A 21,959-nucleotide genomic window follows, 5' to 3' on the forward strand; every position below is an offset into this window, starting at 1 on the left:
AAGATGTGCAGGTTAGAGGGATTGGCCATGCTAAATTGTCCCTTAGTATCCAAAGATCTGCAGGCTAGGGTGGATTGGCCATGCTAAATTGTCCCTTAGTGTCCAAAGATGTGTAGGTTCGGGTGGATTGGCCATGCTAAATTGTCCCTTAGTGTCCCAAGATGTGTAGGTTAGGTGGATTGGCCATGCTAAATTGTCCCTTAGTGTCCCAAGATGTGTAGGTTAGGGTGGATTGGCCATGCTAAATTGTCCCTTAGTGTCCAAAGATGTGTAGGTTAGGGTGGATTGGCCATGCTAAATTGTCCCTTAGTGTCCAAAGATGTGTAGGTTAGGGTGGATTGGCCATGCTAAATTGTCCCTTAGTGTCCAAAGATGTGTAGGTTAGGGTGGATTGGCCATGCTAAATTGTCCCTTAGTGTCCAAAGATGTGTAGGTTAGGGTGGATTGGCCATGCTAAATTGTCCCTTAGTGTCCAAAGATGTGCAGGTTAGGGTGGATTGGCCATGCTAAATTGTCCCTTAGTGTCCAAAGATGTGTGGGTTAGGTGGATTGGCCATGCTAAATTGTCCCTTAGTGTCCAAAGATGTGTGGGTTAGGTGGATTGGCCATGCTAAATTGTCCCTTAGTGTCCAAAGATGTGTGGGTTAGGTGGATTGGCCATGCTAAATTGCCCCTTAGTGTCCAAAGATGTGTGGGTTAGGTGGATTGGGCCATGCTAAATTGCCCCTTAGTGTCCAAAGATGTGTGGGTTAGGTGGATTGGCCATGCTAAATTGCCCCTTAGTGTCCAAAGATGTGTGGGTTAGGGTGGATTGGGCCATGCTAAATTGTCCCTCAGTGTCCAAAGATGTGTGGGTTAGGGTGGATTGGCCATGCTAAATTGTCCCTTAGTGTCCAAAGATGTGCAGGTTAGGTGGATTGGCCATGCTAAATTGTCCCTTAGTGTCCAAAGATGTGTAGGTTAGGGTGGATTGGCCATGCTAAATTGTCCCTTAGTGTCCAAATATGTGTAGGTTAGGGTGGATTGGCCATGCTAAATTGTCCCTTAGTGTCCAAAGATGTGCAGGTTAGGGTGGATTGGCCATGCTAAATTGTCCCTTAGTGTCCAAAGATGTGTGGGTTAGGGTGGATTGGCCATGCTAAATTGTCCCTTAGTGTCCAAAGATGTGTAGGTTAGGTGGATTGGCCATGCTAAATTGTCCCTTAGTATCCAAAGATCTGCAGGTTAGGGTGGATTGGCCATGCTAAATTGTCCCTTAGTGTCCAAAGATGTGTAGGTTAGGGTGGATTGGCCATGCTAAATTGTCCCTTAGTGTCCAAAGATGTGTAGGTTAGGGGGATTGGCCATGCTAAATTGTCTCTTAGTGTCCCAAAGATGTGTCGGTTCGGGTGGATTGGCCATGCTAAATTGCCCCTTAGTGTCCCAAAGATGTGTAGGTTAGGTGGATTGGCCGTGCTAAATTGTCCCTTAGTGTCCAAAGATGTGCAGGTTAGGGTGGATTGGCCATGCTAAATTGTCCCTTAGTGTCCAAAGATGTGCAGGTTAGGGTGGATTGGCCATGCTAAATTGTCTCTTAGTGTCCAAAGATGTGTAGGTTAGGGTGGATTGGCCATGCTAAATTGTCCCTTAGTGTCCAAAGATGTGTAGGTTAGGGTGGATTGGCCATGCTAAATTGCCCCCTTAGTGTCCAAAGATGTGTGGGTTAGGGTGGATTGGGCCGTGCTAAATTGTCCCCCAGTGTGACCCGAACAGGCGCCGGAGTGTGGGCGACTAGGGGGATTTTCACAGTAACTTCATTGCAGTGTTAATGTAAGCCTTACTTGTAGCACTGATAAATAAATGTCAATGGACCACACCTTACTTTTAAACAGTTCCCTCCACCCCCACCCCCCCCCCCCCCCCCCCCCCCACCACCACCTCCAGTTCTAGATTCTCCTACAAGACTTTCTCCAATCAGTGTAACCAGTTAGTGTCGCGGGTGTCACCTCACGAGACCAGTCCCGGAAAGCACCGACGATCGTCCCTATGTAAACAGGTCCGTGTCACGGTGCGGTTGCACGCTGCGGCCGACAGGTGGCGCCGCGGCCCCGCCCACGCCCTTTGACCCTCACCTGTTTGGTCACCAGCTCCTGGAGCTCTTGTGGGTCCGCCCCTGGGTGGGCCTCGGCGGGAGGCTTGCTTCCTGTCGATGCCTGAGGCACAAAGCAGGCGGTTTACCCAACAGAGAACCAACGGGGACAGCACAGGGACAGGCCCTTTGGCCCTCCAAGCCCGTACCGATCATGGCAACCGAACCACAACTAAAACGAAAACCTTCTGCCCTTCCTCGATCCGTATCCTTCTAATCCCTCCCTATTCATGTCCCCATCCACATACCTCTTGCTAATGTGCTTCCTCCACCTGCCCTAGCAGTAGGTGGGTCGGATCTCAAACAATGACGAGACAGAGTACAGGGATGAGATAGAGATTCTGGTGAACTGGTGCAGCAACAATAATCTCTCCCTCGACGTCAACAAAACCAAGGAGATCGTCATCGACTCCAGGAAGCGTCGAGGAGAACATGCCCCTGTCTACATCAACGGGGATGAAGTAGAAATGGAAAGCTTCAAGTTTCTAGGTGTCCAGATCACCAACAACCTGTCCTGGTCCCCCCCACGCCGACACTATAGTTAAGAAAGCCCCACCAACACCTCTACTTTCTCAGGAGATTCAAGAAATTCGGCATGTCCGCTACGACTCTCACCAACTTTTACAGACGCCCCATAGAAAGCATCCTTCCCGGGTGTATCACAGCTTGGTCTGGGGCTCCTGCTCTGCCCAAGACCGCAAGGAACTACAAAGGGTCGTGTGTGTGAACGTAGCCCAGTCCCATCACGCAAACCAGCCTCCCATCCATTGACTCCGTCTACACTTCCCGCTGCCTCGGGGGGAAAAGCAGCCGGCACAATCAAGGACCCCCCCCAACGCACCCCGGACATTCTCTCTTCCACCTTCTTCCTTCAGGAAAAAGATACAAAAGTCTGAGGTCACGTACCGACCGACTCAAGAACAGCTTCTTCCCTGCTGCTGCCGTCAGACTTTCGAATGGACCGACCTCGCATTAAGTTGATCTTTCTCTACACCCCGAGCTGTGACTGTAACACTACATTCTGCACCCTCTCCTTTCCTTCTCTATGAACGGTATGCTTTGTCTGTATAGCGCCCAAGAAACAATACTTTTCACCGTATCCCGATACACGAGACAATAATAAATCAGATCAAAAACCTGTGCCCCCTCGTCATTGACACTTCCAACCCTTGGAAGAAGCCTCTGACTATTCGCCTCTCATCATTTTGTAGACCCTCTATCAGGGTCTCCCCCTCAGCCTCCGTCTTTCCGTTGAAAACAATCCCACTTTATCCAACCTCTCCTCATAGCCAACACCCTCGAGACCAGGCAACATCCCGGGGAACCTCCTTTGCACTCTCTCCAAAGCTTCCACATCCCTTCCGGGCGTGTGGCGACCAGAACTGGATGCAGTACTCCAAATGCGGCCTAACTTAACCAGAGATGCAATTTCCCCATTCCCCCTCCTCCCCGGCTCCAACCCCTTTGCGTCCTCGAATCTCACGTCTCTTGAATGGACAACCTCCACTCGAATACTCTGCCGCAACCGAGCATCGCGGTTCTTCCCCGTCAGTGCTGCACTGTGGGAGGGTCAGTGCTGAGGGAGCGCCGCACTGTGGGAGGGTCAGTGCTGAGGGAGCGCCGCACTGTGGGAGGGTCAGTGCTGAGGGAGCGCCGCACTGTGGGAGGTTCAGCGCTGAGGGAGCGCCGCACTGTGGGAGGGTCAGTGCTGAGGGAGCGCCGCACTGTGGGAGGGTCAGTGCTGAGGGAGCGCCGCACTGTGGGAGGGTCGGTGCTGAAGGAGCGCCGCACTGTGGGAGGGTCAGTGCTGAGGGAGCGCCGCACTGTGGGAGGGTCGGTGCTGAGGGAGCGCCGCACTGTGGGAGGGTCAGTGCTGAGGGAGCGCCGCACTGTGGGAGGTTCAGTGCTGAGGGAGCGCCGCACTGTGGGAGGGTCAGTGCTGAGGGAGCGCCGCACTGTGGGAGGTTCAGCGCTGAGGGAGCGCCGCACTGTGGGAGGGTCAGTGCTGAGGGAGTGCCGCACTGTGGGAGGGTCAGCGCTGAGGGAGCGCCGCACTGTGGGAGGTTCAGCGCTGAGGGAGCGCCGCACTGTGGGAGGGTCAGTGCTGAGGGAGCGCCGCACTGTGGGAGGTTCAGCGCTGAGGGAGCGCCGCACTGTGGGAGGGTCAGTGCTGAGGGAGCGCCGCACTGTGGGAGGGTCAGTGCTGAGGGAGTGCCGCACTGTGTGGGAGGGTCAGTGCCGAGGGAGCGCCGCACTGTGGGAGGGTCGGTGCTGAGGGAGCGCCGCACTGTGGGAGGGTCGGTGCTGAGGGAGCGCCGCACTGTGGGAGGGTCAGTGCTGAGGGAGCGCCGCACTGGGGGAGGGTCAGTGCTGAGGGAGCGCCGCACTGTGGGAGGGTCGGTGCTGAGGGAGCGCCGCACTGTGGGAGGGTCAGTGCTGAGGGAGCGCCGCACTGTGGGAGGGTCAGTGCTGAGGGAGCGCCGCACTGTGGGTCAGTGCTGAGGGAGCGCCGCACTGTGGGAGGGTCAGTGCTGAGGGAGCGCCGCACTGTGGGAGGTTCAGCGCTGAGGGAGCGCCGCACTGTGGGAGGGTCAGTGCTGAGGGAGTGCCGCACTGTGGGAGGGTCAGCGCTGAGGGAGCGCCGCACTGTGGGAGGTTCAGCGCTGAGGGAGCGCCGCACTGTGGGAGGGTCAGTGCTGAGGGAGCGCCGCACTGTGGGAGGTTCAGCGCTGAGGGAGCGCCGCACTGTGGGAGGGTCAGTGCTGAGGGAGCGCCGCACTGTGGGAGGGTCAGTGCTGAGGGAGTGCCGCACTGTGTGGGAGGGTCAGTGCCGAGGGAGCGCCGCACTGTGGGAGGGTCGGTGCTGAGGGAGCGCCGCACTGTGGGAGGGTCGGTGCTGAGGGAGCGCCGCACTGTGGGAGGGTCAGTGCTGAGGGAGCGCCGCACTGGGGGAGGGTCAGTGCTGAGGGAGCGCCGCACTGTGGGAGGGTCGGTGCTGAGGGAGCGCCGCACTGTGGGAGGGTCAGTGCTGAGGGAGCGCCGCACTGTGTGGGAGGGTCAGTGCTGGGGGAGCGCCGCACTGTGGGAGGGACATTAACAAGGAGGAAGTTATTTACCTGTTGGCCTCCATATTTCTTCCGCAAATTCTCGATTTGAACTGTGTCCAGTTTCTGGAACAATGGGCTGATCTGGAACAGCAGATGGACAGAGCAGAGCAATGAGTGGTACCCGTACACTGACAGACCCACAGAGGCAGACACAGACCCACACACACACACTGAGGGACAAGAGGTCAGAGGCAAAGTTTTAAAACTAATTGCTCATTCACGGGATGTGGGGGTGTCTCTGGGCCACACCCATGTGTGTGTGTGGTGTAGGTACACCCACGGCGCTGTTAGGGAGGGAGTTCCAGGATTGTGATTGGACATCAGTGAGAGGCAGAGAGAGTGAGGGACAGACAGACAGAGAGATACAGACAGGCAGAGAGATACAGACAGAGAGAGAGACAGAGAGAGATCCAGACAGAGAGAGAGAGAGAGAGAGAGAGAGACAGACAGACAGAGAGACAGACAGAGAGAGAGACAGAGAGAGAGAGACAGACAGAGAGAGAGACAGAGAGAGAAGCGGAGCGGGCGGGGAGGGCAGCAGAGATGCAGAGAGAGCGACAGAGATGCAGAGAGAGAGAGAGCGACAGAGAGTGAGCGAGAGAGAGCGACAGAGAAGGAGAGAGAGAGAGAGCGACAGAGAGTGAGCGAGAGAGAGCGACAGAGAAGGAGAGAGAGCGACAGAGATGCAGAGAGAGAGAGCGACAGAGAGTGAGCGAGAGAGAGCGACAGAGAAGGAGAGAGAGCGACAGAGCGAGCGACAGAGAGACAGGCAGAGAGAGACAGAGGGAGAGAGAGCAACAGAGAGAGAGGGAGACAGAGAGAGAGACAGAGAGAGACAGAGAGAGAGAGAGAGACAGAGAGAGAGACAGAGAGAGAGAGAGAGAGAGAGACAGAGAGAGAGACAGAGAGAGAGAGACAGAGAGAGAGACAGAGAGAGAGACAGAGAGAGAGAGAGAGAGAGAGAGACAGAGAGAGAGACAGAGAGAGAGAGAGAGAGACAGAGAGAGAGACAGAGACAGAGAGAGAGACAGACAGAGACTGACAGAGACTGACAGAGACTGACAGAGAGAGAGACAGAGAGACAGACAGAGAGACAGACAGACAGACAGAGAGACAGACAGAGAGACAGACAGAGAAGCGGAGCGGGCGGGGAGAGCGGCAGGGAGAGCGGCGGGGAGGGCGACAGAGAGTGAGCGAGAGAGAGCGACAGAGAGGCAGAGAGCGAGCGACAGAGAGTGAGCGAGAGAGAGCGACAGAGAGGCAGAGAGCGAGAGAGAGATGCAGAGAGGCAGAGAGAGAGCGACAGAGAGGCAGAGAGAGCGGAAAAGAGAGAGCGACAGAGAGAGAGAGACAGAGAGACAGACAGAGATAGACAGAGACTGACAGAGACAGACAGAGACAGACAGAGACTGACAGAGACTGACAGAGACTGACAGAGAGAGACAGACAGACAGACAGAGAGAGAGAGAGAGACAGACAGAGAGAGAGAGAGACAGAGAGAGAGACAGGCAGAGACTGACAGAGACTGACAGGGGGAGACAGAGATTGACAGAGACTGACAGGGGGAGACAGAGACAGAGAGAGACAGGGAGAGACAGAGAGAGAGAGACAGAGACAGACAGGGGGAGACAGAGAGAGACAGAGAGGTTACCCTCATCACCGCTGGCCTGCTTGGCTGGGAGACTGAGATCTGCCTGTGGACAGGTCCACTCGTTGGGCTGGCGAGGGCAGTTCATGTAGAGTGTGCCTCCCTCCCCAACGGGGCCACCACCCAACCCACCCCCGCCAACGGGGCCACCACCCAGCCCACCCCCGCCAACGGGGCCACCACCCAGCCCACCCCCGCCAACGGGGCCACCACCCAGCCCACCCCCGCCAACGGGGCCACCACCCAGCCCACCCCCGCCAACGGGGCCACCACCCAACCCACCCCCGCCAACGGGGCCACCACCCAACCAACCCCCGCCAACGGGGCCACCACCCAGCCCACCCCCGCCAACGGGGCCACCACCCAGCCCACCCCCGCCAACGGGGCCACCACCCAACCCACCCCCGCCAACGGGGCCACCACCCAACCCACCCCCGCCAACGGGGCCACCACCCAACCAACCCCCGCCAACGGGGCCACCACCCAGCCCATCCCCGCCAACGGGGCCACCACCCAGCCCACCCCCGCCAACGGGGCCACCACCCAGCCCACCCCCGCCAACGGGGCCACCACCCAGCCCACCCCCGCCAACGGGGCCACCACCCGACCCACCCCCGCCAACGGGGCCACCACCCAGCCCACCCCCGCCAACGGGGCCACCACCCAGGCAACCCCCGCCAACTGGGCCACCACCCAGCCCACCCACGCCAACGGGGCCACCACCCAGCCACCCCCGCCAACGGGGCCACCGCCCAGCCCACCCCCGCCACGGGGCCACCGCCCAACCCACCCCCGCCACGGGGCCACCACCCACACCACCCCGCCAACGGGGCCACCACCCAACCCACCCCAAAGTATCTCCCTGACGGAGAGAGAGAGGGGCCCCAGGTCCCCTCCAGTGGATAAGACACGGGGCTGAGGGGGGGGCGGGAATGTGAGGACTGTCTACACGGCCAGATCTCCACATTCACCTCCGCCGCCCTCCCCCTCTCTCTCTCTCTGCCACCCTCACTCCCTCTGCCGCGCTCCCTCTCTCTCTGCCGCACTCCCTCTCTCTCTGCCGCACTCCCTCTCTCTCTGCCGCCCTCCCTCTCTCTCTGCCGCCCTCCCTCTCTCTCTGACGCACTCCCTCTCTCTCTGACGCACTCCCTCTCTCTCTGACGCACTCCCTCTCTCTCTGACGCACTCCCTCTCTCTCTGACGCACTCCCTCTCTCTCTGACGCACTCCCTCTCTCTCTGACGCACTCCCTCTCTCTCTGACGCACTCCCTCTCTCTCTGACGCACTCCCTCTCTCTCTGACGCACTCCCTCTCTCTCTGACGCACTCCCTCTCTCTCTCTGCCGCACTCCCTCTCTCTCTCTGCCGCACTCCCTCCCTCTCTGCCGCACTCCCTCCCTCTCTGACGCACTCCCTCCCTCTCTGACGCACTCCTCCCTCTCTGACGCACTCCCTCCCTCTCTGACGCACTCCCTCCCTCTCTGACGCACTCCCTCCCTCTCTGACGCACTCCCTCCCTCTCTGACGCACTCCCTCCCTCTCTGACGCACTCCCTCCCTCTCTGACGCACTCCCTCCCCCCTCTGACGCACTCCCTCCCTCTCTGAGCCACTCCCTCCCTCTCTGACGCACTCCCTCCCTCTCTGACGCACTCCCTCCCTCTCTGACGCACTCCCTCCCTCTCTGACGCACTCCCTCCCTCTCTGACGCACTCCCTCCCTCTCTGACGCACTCCCTCTCTCTCTCTGACGCACTCCTCTCTCTCTGACGCACTTCCCTCTCTCTCTGACGCACTCCCTCTCTCTCTGACGCACTCCCTCCCTCTCTGACGCACTCCCTCCCTCTCTGACGCACTCCTCCCTCTCTGACGCACTCCCTCTCTCTCTGACGCACTCCCTCTCTCTCTGACGCACTCCCTCTCTCTCTGACGCACTCCCTCTCTCTCTGACGCACTCCCTCTCTTCCCTCTCTCTCTGACGCCCTCCCTCTCTCTGACGCACTCCCTCTCTCTCTGACGCACTCCCCTCTCTCTCTGCCGCACTCCCTCCCTCTCTGACGCACTCCCTCCCTCTCTGACGCTCTCCCTCCCTCTCTGACGCTCTCCCTCCCTCTCTGACGCACTCCCTCCCTCTCTGACGCACTCCCTCCCTCTCTGACGCACTCCCTCCCTCTCTGACGCACTCCCTCCCTCTCTGACGCACTCCCTCCCCTCACTGACGCACTCCCTCCCTCTCTGACGCACTCCCTCCCTCTCTGACGCACTCCCTCCCTCTCTGACGCACTCCCTCCCTCTCTGACGCACTCCCTCCCTCTCTGACGCACTCCCTCCCTCTCTGACGCACTCCCTCCCTCTCTGACGCACTCCCTCCCTCTCTGACGCACTCCTTCCCTCTCTGACGCACTCCCTCCCTCTCTGACGCACTCCCTCCCTCTCTGACGCCCTCCCTCTCTCTCTGACGCACTCCCTCTCTCTCTGACGCACTCCCTCTCTCTCTGACGCACTCCCTCTCTCTCTGACGCACTCCCTCCCTCTCTGACGCACTCCCTCCCTCTCTGACGCACTCCTTCTCTCTCTCTGACGCACTCCCTCTCTCTCTGATGCCCTCCCTCTCTCTCTGACGCCCTCCCTCTCTCTCTGACGCGCTCCCTCTCTCTCTGACGCGCTCCCTCTTTCTCTGACGCACTCCCTCTCTCTCTGACGCACTCCTCTCTCCTGACGCACTCCCTCTCTCTCTGACGCACTCCCTCTCTCTCTGACGCACTCCCTCTCTCTCTGACGCACTCCCTCTCTCTCTGACGCACTCCCTCCCTCTCTGACGCACTCCCTCCCTCTCTGACGCACTCCCTCCCTCTCTGACGCCCTCCCTCTCTCTCTGACGCACTCCCTCTCTCTCTGACGCACTCCCTCTCTCTCTGACGCACTCCCTCTCTCTCTGACGCACTCCCTCCCTCTCTGACGCACTCCCTCCCTCTCTGACGCACTCCTTCTCTCTCTCTGACGCACTCCCTCTCTCTCTGACGCCCTCCCTCTCTCTCTGACGCCCTCCCTCTCCTCTTCTGACGCGCTCCCTCTCTCTCTGACGCGCTCCCTCTCTCTCTGACGCACTCCCTCTCTCTCTGACGCACTCCCTCTCTCTCTGACGCACTCCCTCTCTCTCTGACGCACTCCCTCTCTCTCTGACGCACTCCCTCTCTCTCCGACGCACTCCCTCTCTCTCCGACGCACTCCCTCTCTCTCCGACGCACTCCCTCTCTCTCCGACGCACTCCCTCTCTCTCCGACGCACTCCCTCTCTCTCCGACGCACTCCCTCTCTCTCCGACGCACTCCCTCTCTCTCCTCTCTCTCCGACGCTCTCCCTCTCTCTCCGACGCACTCCCTCTCTCTCCGACGCACTCCCTCTCTCTCCGACGCACTCCCTCTCTCTCCGACGCACTCCCTCTCTCTCTGACGCACTCCCTCTCTCTCTGACGCACTCCCTCTCTCTCTGACGCACTCCCTCTCTCTCTGACGCACGCCCTCTCTCTCTGACGCACTCCCTCTCTCTCTGACGCACTCCCTCTCTCTCTGACGCACTCCCTCTCTCTCTGACGCACTCCCTCTCTCTCTCTGACGCACTCCCTCTCTCTCTGCCGCCCTCCCTCTCTCTCTGACGCACTCCCTCTCTCTCTGTGACGCACTCCCTCTCTCTCTGACGCCCTCCCTCTCTCTCTGACGCACTCCCTCTCTCTCTGACGCACTCCCTCTCTCTCTGACGCACTCCCTCTCTCTCCTGACGCACTCCCTCTCTCTCTGACGCACTCCCTCTCTCTCTGACGCACTCCCTCTCTCTCTGACGCACTCCCTCTCTGACGCACTCCCTCTCTCTCTGACGCACTCCCTCTCTCTCTGACGCACTCCCTCTCTCTCTGACGCACTCCCTCTCTCTCTGACGCACTCCCTCTCTCTCTGACGCACTCCCTCTCTCTCTGACGCACTCCCTCTCTCTCTGACGCACTCCCTCTCTCTCTGACGCCCTCCCTCTCTCTCTGACGCACTCCCTCTCTCTCTGACGCACTCCCTCTCTCTCTGACGCACTCCCTCTCTCTCTGACGCACTCCCTCTCTCTCTGACGCACTCCCTCTCTCTCTGACGCACTCCCTCTCTCTCTGACGCACTCCCTCTCTCTCTGACGCACTCCCTCTCTCTCTGACGCACTCCCTCCCTCTCTGACGCACTCCCTCTCTCTCTGACGCACTCCCTCTCTCTCTGACGCACTCCCTCTCTCTCTGACGCACTCCCTCTCTCTCTGACGCACTCCCTCTCTCTCTGACGCACTCCCTCTCTCTCTGACGCACTCCCTCCCTCTCTGACGCACTCCCTCTCTCTCTGACGCACTCCCTCTCTCTCTGACGCACTCCCTCTCTCTCTGACGCACTCCCTCGCTCTCTGACGCACTCCCTCCCTCTCTGTCGCTCCCTCTCTTGCCGCTCCTTACCGTGCCGATCCTGTGTCCCTCGGGCAGCATGCAGACAAACTGGTCGGTCAGTGTGTTGCAGTCCTCGGGGGCCTGTAGCTGGCTCTGTATGGTGCTGCTGACTCCTGGCATGTAGGGCTGGAGCATGACGGAGAGCAGACAGGCAACATTCACCGAGACTCCGGTCACTGTGCCAGCTCGCCTCCTGCTCAGAGACACGGGATTGGGGGGAGAGAGAGAGAGAGAGAAGGTGCTATTAAACAACGGGTACTGTGAGATACAGAGAGAGAGGGAGAGAGACACGGCGAGAGAGAGAGAGAGACAGCGAGAGAGAGAGAGAGACAGAGAGAGAGAGAGAGACAGCGAGAGAGAGACAGCGAGAGAGAGAGACAGAGAGACAGAGAGAGAGAGAGACAGAGAGAGACACAGCGAGAGAGAGAGAGAGACAGAGAGAGAGAGAGACAGAGAGAGAGAGAGAGAGAGAGAGAGACAGAGAGAGAGAGACAGAGAGAGAGAGAGAGAGACACAGCGAGAGAGAGAGAGACAGCGAGAGAGAGAGAGACAGCGAGAGAGAGAGAGAGAGACACAGCGAGAGAGAGAGAGACAGCGAGAGAGAGAGAGACAGAGAGACAGCGAGGGACAGCGAGAGAGAGAGAGACAGCGAGAGATGGGGAGGTTAAGGGATGGAATTCCTGAGCTCGATCTCGAGGGTGAAAACTTACCTGTCAGATTCTCCACCTTTGATTCTTTTCCAGGGTTGATTTACTTGTATGAACTGGTTTCCGTGCCGGGAATGTTCAGTATGCACCTCAAAGCATCCCGAATCCTTGTGGAAAAACAGCGGGAACAACAGGAGATATTAAACCCAGTCACGGTCCTCCCCGTCTCTCCACCCAGGCACTGTTGCACTGACCTCCTCCATGCCAACCCCTCATCGCCGACCCTCCCACAGTGCGGCGCTCCCTCAGCACCGACCCTCCCACAGTGCGGCGCTCCCTCAGCACTGACCCTCCCACAGTGCAGCGCTCCCTCAGCACCGACCCTCCCACAGTGCGGCGCTCCCTCAGCACTGACCCTCCCACAGTGCGGCGCTCCCTCAGCACTGACCCTCCCACAGTGCGGCACTCCCTCAGCACTGACCCTCCCACAGTGCGGCGCTCCCTCACCACTGACCCTCCCACAGTGCGGCGCTCCCTCAGCACTGACCCTCCCACAGTGCAGCGCTCCCTCAGCACTGACCCCCCCCACAGTGCGGCCCTCCCTCAGCACTGACCCTCCCACAGTGCGGCGCTCCCTCAGCACTGACCCTCCCACAGTGCGGCGCTCCCTCAGCACTGACCCTCCCACAGAGCGGCGCTCCCTCAGCACTGACCCTCCCACAGTGCGGCGCTCCCTCAGCACCGACCCTCCCACAGTGCGGCGCTCCCTCAGCACTGACCCTCCCACAGTGCGGCGCCCCCTCAGCACTGACCCTCCCACAGTGCGGCGCTCCCTCAGCACTGACCCTCCCACAGTGCGGCGCTCCCTCAGCACCGACCCTCCCACAGTGCGGCGCTCCCTCAGCACTGACCCTCCCACAGTGCGGCGCTCCCTCAGCACCGACCCTCCCACAGTGCGGCGCTCCCTCAGCACCAACCCTCCCACAGTGCGGCGCTCCCTCAGCACTGACCCTCCCACAGTGCGGCGCTCCCTCAGCACTGACCCTCCCACAGTGCGGCGCTCCCTCAGCACTGACCCTCCCACAGTGCGGCGCTCCCTCAGCACTGACCCTCCCACAGTGCGGCGCTCCCTCAGCACTGACCCTCCCACAGTGCGGCGCTCCCTCAGCACTGACCCTCCCACAGTGCGGCGCTCCCTCAGCACTGACCCTCCCGCAGGGTTGTGTTTGAAGTCCCAGACTCACCGCACTTTCTCCAGATTCCTGTTATACTGCTGGAGTTCCCAGGTTATCAGAGCCAAGAGTTGTTTATCATCGCGGGTCAGATCCATCTCAGGGACTGCTCCAGCGAAGAACTTACTGACAAACATCCCAGCTCTGTCACCCAAACACAGACAGGGCGATCAGTACAGAATCAGCAAGAGATCCCCCCCACACCCCTTCCCTATCTCTCTAACCTCCTCCAACCCCCCACACCCCCTCCCTATCTCTGTAACCTCCTCCAGCCCCCTACACCCCTTCCCTATCTCTGTAACCTCCTCCAGCCCCCACACCCCCTCCCTATCTCTGTAACCTCCTCCAGCCCCCCTACACCACCTCCCTATCACTGTAACCCCCTCCAGCCCCCCACTCCCCCTCCCTATCTCTCCTCCAGCCACCCTACACCCCCTCCCTATCTCTGTAACCCCCTCCAGCCCCCCACTCCCCCTCCCTATCTCTCCTCCAGCCCCCCACACCCCCTCCCTATCTCTGTAACCTCCTCCAGTCCCCTACACCCCCTCCCTATCTCTGTATCCTCCTCCAGCCCCCTCCACCCCCTCCTTATCTCTGTAACCTCCTCCAGCCCCCCTACACCCCCTCCCTATCTCTATAACCTCCTCCAGCCCCCTACACCCCCTCCCTATCTCTGTAACCTCCTCCAGCCCCCTACACCCCCTCCCTATCTCTGTAACCTCCTCCAGCCCCCCTACACCCCCTCCCTATCTCTGTAACCTCCCCCAGCCCCCTACACCCCCTCCCTATCTCTGTAACCTCCCCCAGCCCCCTACACCCCCTCCCTATCTCTGTAACCTCCTCCAGTCCCCTACACCCCCTCCCTATCTCTGTAACCTCCTCCAGCCCCCCTACACCCCCTCCCTATCTCTGTAAACCCCTCCAGCCCCCCTACACCCCCTCCCTATCTCTGTAACCTCCTCCAGCCCCCCTACACCCCCCTCCCTATCTCTGTAACCTCCTCCAGCCCCCCTACAGCCCCCTCCCTATCTCTGTAACCTCCTTCAGTCCCCCTACACCCCCTCCCTATCTCTGTAACCTCCTCCAGCCCCCTACACCCCCTCCCTATCTCTGTAACCTCCTCCCGCCCCCTACACCCCCTCCCTATCTCTGTAACCTCCTCCCGCCCCCTACACCCCCTCCCTATCTCTGTAACCTCCTTCAGTCCCCCTACACCCCCTCCCTATCTCTGTAACCTCCTCCAGCCCCCTACACCCCCTCCCTATCTCTGTAACCTCCTTCAGTCCCCCTACACCCCCTCCCTATCTCTGTAACCTCCTCCAGCCCCCCTACACCCCCTCCCTATCTCTGTAACCTCCTCCAGCCCCCTACACCCCCTCCCTATCTCTGTAACCTCCTCCAGCCCCCTACACCCCCTCCCTATCTCTGTAACCTCCTTCAGTCCCCCTACACCCCCTCCCTATCTCTGTAACCTCCTCCAGCCCCCTACACCCCCTCCCTATCTCTGTAGCTCCGAGGAAGGTATTATTGCCAGATGATTAATCCAGAAACTCAGCTAATATTCTGGGGACTCGGGTTTGAATCCTGCCACGGCAGATGGTGGAATGTAAATTCAATTTTGGGCGGCACCCTAGCACAGTGGTCAGCGCTGCTGCTCCAGGGTCCTGGGTTCGATTCCCGGCTCGGGTCACTGTCTGTGTGGAGTTTGCACATTCTCCTCGTGTCTGCGTGGGTTTCCTCCGGGTGCTCCGGTTTTCTCCCACAGTCCAAAGATGTGCGGGTTAGGTTGATTGGCCCTGCTAAAAATTGCCCTTAGTGTCCTGAGATGTGTAGGTTAGAGGGATTTGTGGGTAAAGTATATAGGGATATGGGGGTAGGGCCTGGGTGGGATTGTGGTCGGTGCAGACTCGATGGGCCGAATGGCCTCTTTCTGTACTGTAGGGTTCTATGATATTCTTCTATGATGTCACCTTCTTCCAATCTCACTGCACCAAATGAAGCCACCTCCCCTCACCCCACCCCTTCTCCCCCCCTCACCCCTTCTCCTCCCTCCTGGGGGTGTGGGGCTGGCCTTGGCTTCTTGCCTTCAAACAACCGCACAGCCTCAAACAGACCATTGTCCGCAGCAAACTACCCAGCCTTCAGGAGAACAGTGACCACGACACCACACAACCCTGCCACAGCAACCTCTGCAAGACGTGCCGGATCATCGACACGGATGCCATCATCTCACGTGAGAACACCATCCACCAGGTACACGGTACCTACTCTTGCAACTCGGCCAACGTTGTCTACCTGATACGCTGCAGGAAAGGATGTCCCGAGGCATGGTACATTGGGGAAACCATGCAGACGCTACGACAACGGATGAATGAACACCGCTCGACAATCACCAGGCAAGAGTGTTCCCTTCCTGTTGGGGAGCACTTCAGCGGTCACGGACATTCGGCCTCTGATCTTCGGGTAAGCATTCTCCAAGGCGGCCTTCACGACACACGACAACGCAGAATCGCTGAGCAGAAACTGATAGCCAAGTTCCGCACACATGAGGACGGCCTCAACCAGGATCTTGGGTTCATGTCACACTATCTGTAACCCCCATGACTTGCCTGGGCTTGCAAAATCTCACTAACTGTCCTGTCTGGAGACAATACACATCTCTTTAACCTGTGCTTAACCCTCTCTCCACTCACATTGTCTGTACCTTTAAGACTTGATTACCTGTAAAGACTTGCATTCCAACCATTATTTTGTAAATTGAGTTTGTGTCTTTATATGCCCAGTTTGTGAACACAACTCCCACCCACCTGACGAAGGAGCAGCGCTCCGAAAGCTCGTGCTACCAAATAAACCTGTTGAACTTTAACCTGGTGTTGTTAGACTTCTTACTGTGTTTACCCCAGTCCAACGCCGGCATCTCCACATCATGGCTACCCCAGGCTGTCGGAGCGTGTGCGTGGACCTCACGTCAGCGGGACTGAGGGGAGAGGGACTCTGACAGATTGGTTAACACGGGGCTCCGATAGCGAAGGATGGCAAGGGCTACAGTTTAAATTTATTTCTTAATGTCAATAGTTAGGCTTGCATTAACACTGCAATGAAGTTACTGCGTAAATCACCACATTCCGGCGCCTGTTCGGGTACACAGAACATAGAACAGTACAGCACAGAACAGGCCCTTCGGCCCACGATGTTGTGCCGAGCTTTATCCGAAACCAAGATCAAGCTATCCCACTCCCTATCATCCTGGTGTGCTCCATGTGCCTATCCAATAACCGCTTAAATGTTCCTAAAGTGTCTGACTCCACTATCACTGCAGGCAGTCCATTCCACACCCCAACCACTCTCTGCGTAAAGAACCTACCTCTGATATCCGTCCTGTATCTCCCACCACGAACCCTATAGTTATGCCCCCTTGTAATAGCTCCATCCACCCGAGGAAATAGTCTTTGAACGTTCACTCTATCTATCCCCTTCATCATTTTATAAACCTCTATTAAGTCTCCCCTCAGCCTCCTCCACTCCAGAGAGAACAGCCCTAGCTCCCTCAACCTTTCCTCATAAGACCTACCCTCCAAACCAGGCAGCATCCTGGTAAATCTCCTCTGCACTCTTTCCAGCGCTTCCCACATCCTTCTTATAGTGAGGTGACCAGAACTGCACACAATATTCCAAATGTGGTCTCACCAAGGTCCTGTACAGTTGCAGCATAACCCCACGGCTCTTAAACTCCAACCCCCTGTTAATAAAAGCTAACACACTATAGGCCTTCTTCAATGAGGGAGAATTTAGCATGGCCAATCCACCCTAACCTACACATCTTTGGACACTAAGGGACAATTTAGCATGGCCAATCCACCCTAACCTACACATCTTTGGACACTAAGGGACAATTTAGCATGGCCAATCCACCCTAACCGACACATCTTTGGACACTAAGGGACAATTTAGCATGGCCAATCCACCCTAACCTCCACATCTTTGGACACTAAGGGGCAATTTAGCACGGCCAATCCACCTAACCTACACATCTTTCGGACTGTGGGAGGAAACTGGAGCACCCGGAGGAAACCCACGCAGACATGGGGAGAACATGCAGACTCCGCACAGACAGTGACCCGAGCCGGGAATCGAACCCGGGACCCTGGCGCTGTGTGGCAGCAGTGCTAACCCGCTGTGCCACCGTGGCGCCCATAGGGACAACGCAGGCGGACTGAGTTGAGATGCAGATCGAAACAAATGGTGTAACGGGCTCAAGAGAGGAACTGACTTAATCAATTTGAGGATGTGCCTCAATGGCCTCCTTATGTTCCTGTGTAACAGGCTGGAGAGAGAGGGGCTGAATGGCCTCCTCCTGTTCCTGTGTAACAGGCTGGAGAGAGAGGGGCTGAATGGCCTCCTCCTGTTCCTGTGTAACAGGCTCAGGGAGATGGGCTGAATGGCCTCCTCCCGTTCCTGTGTAACAGGCTCAGGGAGATGGGCTGAATGGCCTCCTCCTGTTCCTGTGTAACAGGCTCAGGGAGATGGGCTGAATGGCCTCCTCCTGTCCCTGTGCGGGTAGGGAGGGTTCCCAGGTGTCCCGGGTAGGGAGGGATCCCAGGTGTCCCGGGTAGGGAGGGTTCCCAGGTGTCCCGGTCAGTGAGGGATCCCAGGTGTCCCGGGTAGGGAGGGTTCCCAGGTGTCCCGGGTAGGGAGGGATCCCAGGTGTCCCGGTCAGTGAGGGTTCCCAGGTGTCCCGGGTAGGGAGGGTTCCCAGGTGTCCCGGGTAGGGAGGGATCCCAGGTGTCCCGGGTAGGGAGGGTTCCCAGGTGTCCCGGGTAGTGAGGGTTCCCAGGTGTCCCGGGTAGGGAGGGATCCCAGGTGTCCCGGGTAGGAGGGATCCCAGGTGTCCCGGGTAGGGAGAGTTCCCAGGTGTCCCGGGCAGTGAGGGATCCCAGGTGTCCCGGGTAGGGAGGGATCCCAGGTGTCCCGGGTAGGGAGGGATCCCAGGTGTCCCGGGTAGGGAGCGTTCCCAGGTGTCCCGGGCAGTGAGGGATCCCAGGTGTCCCGGGTAGGGAGGGATCCCAGGTGCCCCGGGTAGTGAGAGTTCCCAGGTGCCCCGGGTAGTGAGAGTTCCCAGGTGTCCCGGGTAGTGAGGGATCCCAGGTGTCCCGGTCAGTGAGGGATCCCAGGTGTCCCGGGTAGTGAGGGTTCCCAGGTGTCCCGGGTAGGGAGGGATCCCAGGTGTCCCGGGTAGGGAGGGTTCCCAGGTGTCCCGGGTAGGGAGGGATCCCAGGTGTCCCGGGTAGTGAGGGTTCCCAGGTGTCCCGGGTAGGGAGGGATCCCAGGTGCCCCGGGTAGGGAGGGATCCCAGGTGTCCCGGGTAGGGAGGGTTCCCAGGTGTCCCGGGTAGGGAGGGATCCCAGGTGTCCCGGGTAGGGAGGGATCCCAGGTGTCCCGGGTAGGGAGAGTTCCCAGGTGCCCCGGGCAGTGAGGGATCCCAGGTGTCCCGGGTAGGGAGGGTTCCCAGGTGTCCCGGGTAGGGAGGGATCCCAGGTGTCCCGGTCAGTGAGGGTTCCCAGGTGTCCCGGGTAGGGAGGGATCCCAGGTGTCCCGGGTAGTGAGGGATCCCAGGTGCCCCGGGTAGGGAGGGATCCCAGGTGCCCCGGGTAGGGAGGGATCCCAGGTGCCCCGGGTAGGGAGGGTTCCCAGGTGTCCCGGGCAGTGAGGGATCCCAGGTGTCCCGGGTAGGGAGGGTTCCCAGGTGCCCCGGGTAGGGAGGGTTCCCAGGTGTCCCGGGTAGGGAGGGATCCCAGGTGTCCCGGGTAGGGAGGGTTCCCAGGTGTCCCGGGTAGGGAGGGTTCCCAGGTGTCCCGGGTAGGGAGGGTTCCCAGGTGTCCCGGGTAGGGAGGGTTCCCAGGTGTCCCGGGTAGGGAGAGTTCCCAGGTGCCCCGGGTAGGGAGAGTTCCCAGGTGTCCCGGGTAGGGAGGGTTCCCAGGTGTCCCGGGTAGGGAGGGTTCCCAGGTGCCCCGGGTAGGGAGGGTTCCCAGGTGTCCCGGGTAGGGAGGGATCCCAGGTGTCCCGGGTAGGGAGGGTTCCCAGGTGTCCCGGTCAGTGAGGGATCCCAGGTGTCCCGGTCAGTGAGGGATCCCAGGTGTCCCGGGTAGGGAGGGATCCCAGGTGCCCCGGGTAGGGAGGGTTCCCAGGTGTCCCGGGTAGGGAGGGTTCCCAGGTGTCCCGGGTAGGGAGGGATCCCAGGTGTCCCGGGTAGGGAGGGTTCCCAGGTGTCCCGGTCAGTGAGGGATCCCAGGTGTCCCGGGTAGGGAGGGTTCCCAGGTGCCCCGGGTAGGGAGGGATCCCAGGTGTCCCGGGTAGGGAGGGATCCCAGGTGTCCCGGGTAGGGAGGGTTCCCAGGTGTCCCGGTCAGTGAGGGATCCCAGGTGTCCCGGGTAGGGAGGGTTCCCAGGTGCCCCGGGTAGGGAGGGATCCCAGGTGTCCCGGGTAGGGAGGGTTCCCAGGTGTCCCGGGTAGGGAGAGTTCCCAGGTGTCCCGGGTAGGGAGGGTTCCCAGGTGTCCCGGGTAGGGAGGGATCCCAGGTGTCCCGGTCAGTGAGGGATCCCAGGTGTCCCGGTCAGTGAGGGATCCCAGGTGTCCCGGGTAGGGAGGGTTCCCAGGTGCCCCGGGTAGGGAGGGTTCCCAGGTGCCCCGGGCAGTGAGGGATCCCAGGTGTCCCGGGTAGGGAGGGTTCCCAGGTGTCCCGGTCAGTGAGGGATCCCAGGTGTCCCGGGTAGTGAGGGTTCCCAGGTGCCCCGGGTAGGGAGGGATCCCAGGTGCCCCGGGTAGGGAGGGTTCCCAGGTGTCCCGGGAAGGGAGGGTTCCCAGGTGTCCCGGGTAGGGAGGGATCCCAGGTGTCCCGGGTAGGGAGGGATCCCAGGTGTCCCGGTCAGTGAGGGATCCCAGGTGTCCCGGGTAGGGAGGGATCCCAGGTGTCCCGGGTAGGGAGGGATCCCAGGTGCCCCGGTCAGTGAGGGATCCCAGGTGTCCCGGGTAGGGAGGGATCCCAGGTGTCCCGGTCAGTGAGGGATCCCAGGTGCCCCGGGTAGGGAGGGATCCCAGGTGTCCCGGGTAGGGAGGGTTCCCAGGTGTCCCGGTCAGTGAGGGATCCCAGGTGTCCCGGGTAGGGAGGGTTCCCAGGTGTCCCGGGTAGGGAGGGATCCCAGGTGTCCCGGTCAGTGAGGGTTCCCAGGTGCCCCGGGTAGGGAGCGTTCCCAGGTGTCCCGGTCAGTGAGGGATCCCAGGTGTCCCGGGTAGGGAGGGATCCCAGGTGTCCCGGGTAGGGAGGGATCCCAGGTGTCCCGGGTAGGGAGGGATCCCAGGTGTCCCGGGTAGGGAGGGTTCCCAGGTGTCCCGGGTAGGGAGGGTTCCCAGGTGTCCCGGTCAGTGAGGGATCCCAGGTGTCCCGGGTAGGGAGCGTTCCCAGGTGTCCCGGTCAGTGAGGGATCCCAGGTGTCCCGGGTAGGGAGGGATCCCAGGTGTCCCGGTCAGTGAGGGATCCCAGGTGCCCCGGGTAGGGAGGGATCCCAGGTGTCCCGGGTAGGGAGGGATCCCAGGTGTCCCGGGTAGGGAGGGATCCCAGGTGTCCCGGGTAGGGAGGGTTCCCAGGTGTCCCGGGTAGGGAGGGATCCCAGGTGTCCCGGGTAGGGAGGGATCCCAGGTGTCCCGGGTAGGGAGGGATCCCAGGTGTCCCGGGTAGGGAGGGTTCCCAGGTGCCCCGGGTAGGGAGGGTTCCCAGGTGTCCCGGGTAGGGAGGGTTCCCAGGTGTCCCGGGTAGGGAGGGTTCCCAGGTGTCCCGGGTAGGGAGGGATCCCAGGTGTCCCGGTCAGTGAGGGATCCCAGGTGTCCCGGGTAGGGAGGGATCCCAGGTGTCCCGGGTAGGGAGGGATCCCAGGTGTCCCGGTCAGTGAGGGATCCCAGGTGTCCCGGGTAGGGAGGGATCCCAGGTGTCCTGGGTAGGGAGGGTTCCCAGGTGCCCCGGTCAGTGAGGGATCCCAGGTGTCCCGGGTAGGGAGGGATCCCAGGTGTCCCGGTCAGTGAGGGATCCCAGGTGTCCCGGGTAGGGAGGGTTCCCAGGTGTCCCGGTCAGTGAGGGATCCCAGGTGTCCCGGGTAGGGAGGGTTCCCAGGTGTCCCGGTCAGTGAGGGTTCCCAGGTGCCCCGGGTAGGGAGGGTTCCCAGGTGCCCCGGGTAGGGAGGGATCCCAGGTGTCCCGGGTAGTGAGGGTTCCCAGGTGTCCCGGGTAGGGAGGGATCCCAGGTGCCCCGGTCAGTGAGGGATCCCAGGTGTCCCGGGTAGGGAGGGATCCCAGGTGTCCCGGGTAGGGAGGGTTCCCAGGTGCCCCGGGTAGGGAGGGATCCCAGGTGTCCCGGGTAGGGAGGGATCCCAGGTGTCCCGGGTAGGGAGGGTTCCCAGGTGTCCCGGGTAGGGAGGGATCCCAGGTGTCCCGGTCAGTGAGGGATCCCAGGTGTCCCGGGTAGGGAGGGATCCCAGGTGTCCCGGTCAGTGAGGGATCCCAGGTGCCCCGGGTAGGGAGGGATCCCAGGTGTCCCGGGTAGGGAGGGTTCCCAGGTGCCCCGGGTAGGGAGGGATCCCAGGTGTCCCGGGTAGGGAGGGATCCCAGGTGTCCCGGTCAGTGAGGGATCCCAGGTGCCCCGGGTAGGGAGGGATCCCAGGTGTCCCGGGTAGGGAGGGTTCCCA

General features: G+C 60.4%; 1 protein-coding gene across 1 annotated transcript in view; it reads right to left on the reverse strand.

Moving 5' to 3' along the window:
• LOC144488003 (methionine--tRNA ligase, cytoplasmic-like) overlaps nucleotides 1-21,959 on the reverse strand; it is a gene marked incomplete at its 5' end in the record, with an annotated part of 52,077 nt that overhangs the window by 6,396 nt on the left and 23,722 nt on the right. Inside the window, 6 exon segments of the mRNA XM_078206021.1 lie at nucleotides 2,112-2,192; nucleotides 5,245-5,316; nucleotides 11,358-11,541; nucleotides 12,059-12,131; nucleotides 12,134-12,162; nucleotides 13,240-13,371. Of these exon segments, the coding sequence (XP_078062147.1) occupies nucleotides 2,112-2,192; nucleotides 5,245-5,316; nucleotides 11,358-11,541; nucleotides 12,059-12,131; nucleotides 12,134-12,162; nucleotides 13,240-13,371 (571 nt within the window).

This window comes from Mustelus asterias, unplaced genomic scaffold (assembly GCF_964213995.1).
Source record: "Mustelus asterias unplaced genomic scaffold, sMusAst1.hap1.1 HAP1_SCAFFOLD_1191, whole genome shotgun sequence".
In the NCBI taxonomy this organism is placed as follows: domain Eukaryota; kingdom Metazoa; phylum Chordata; class Chondrichthyes; order Carcharhiniformes; family Triakidae; genus Mustelus; species Mustelus asterias.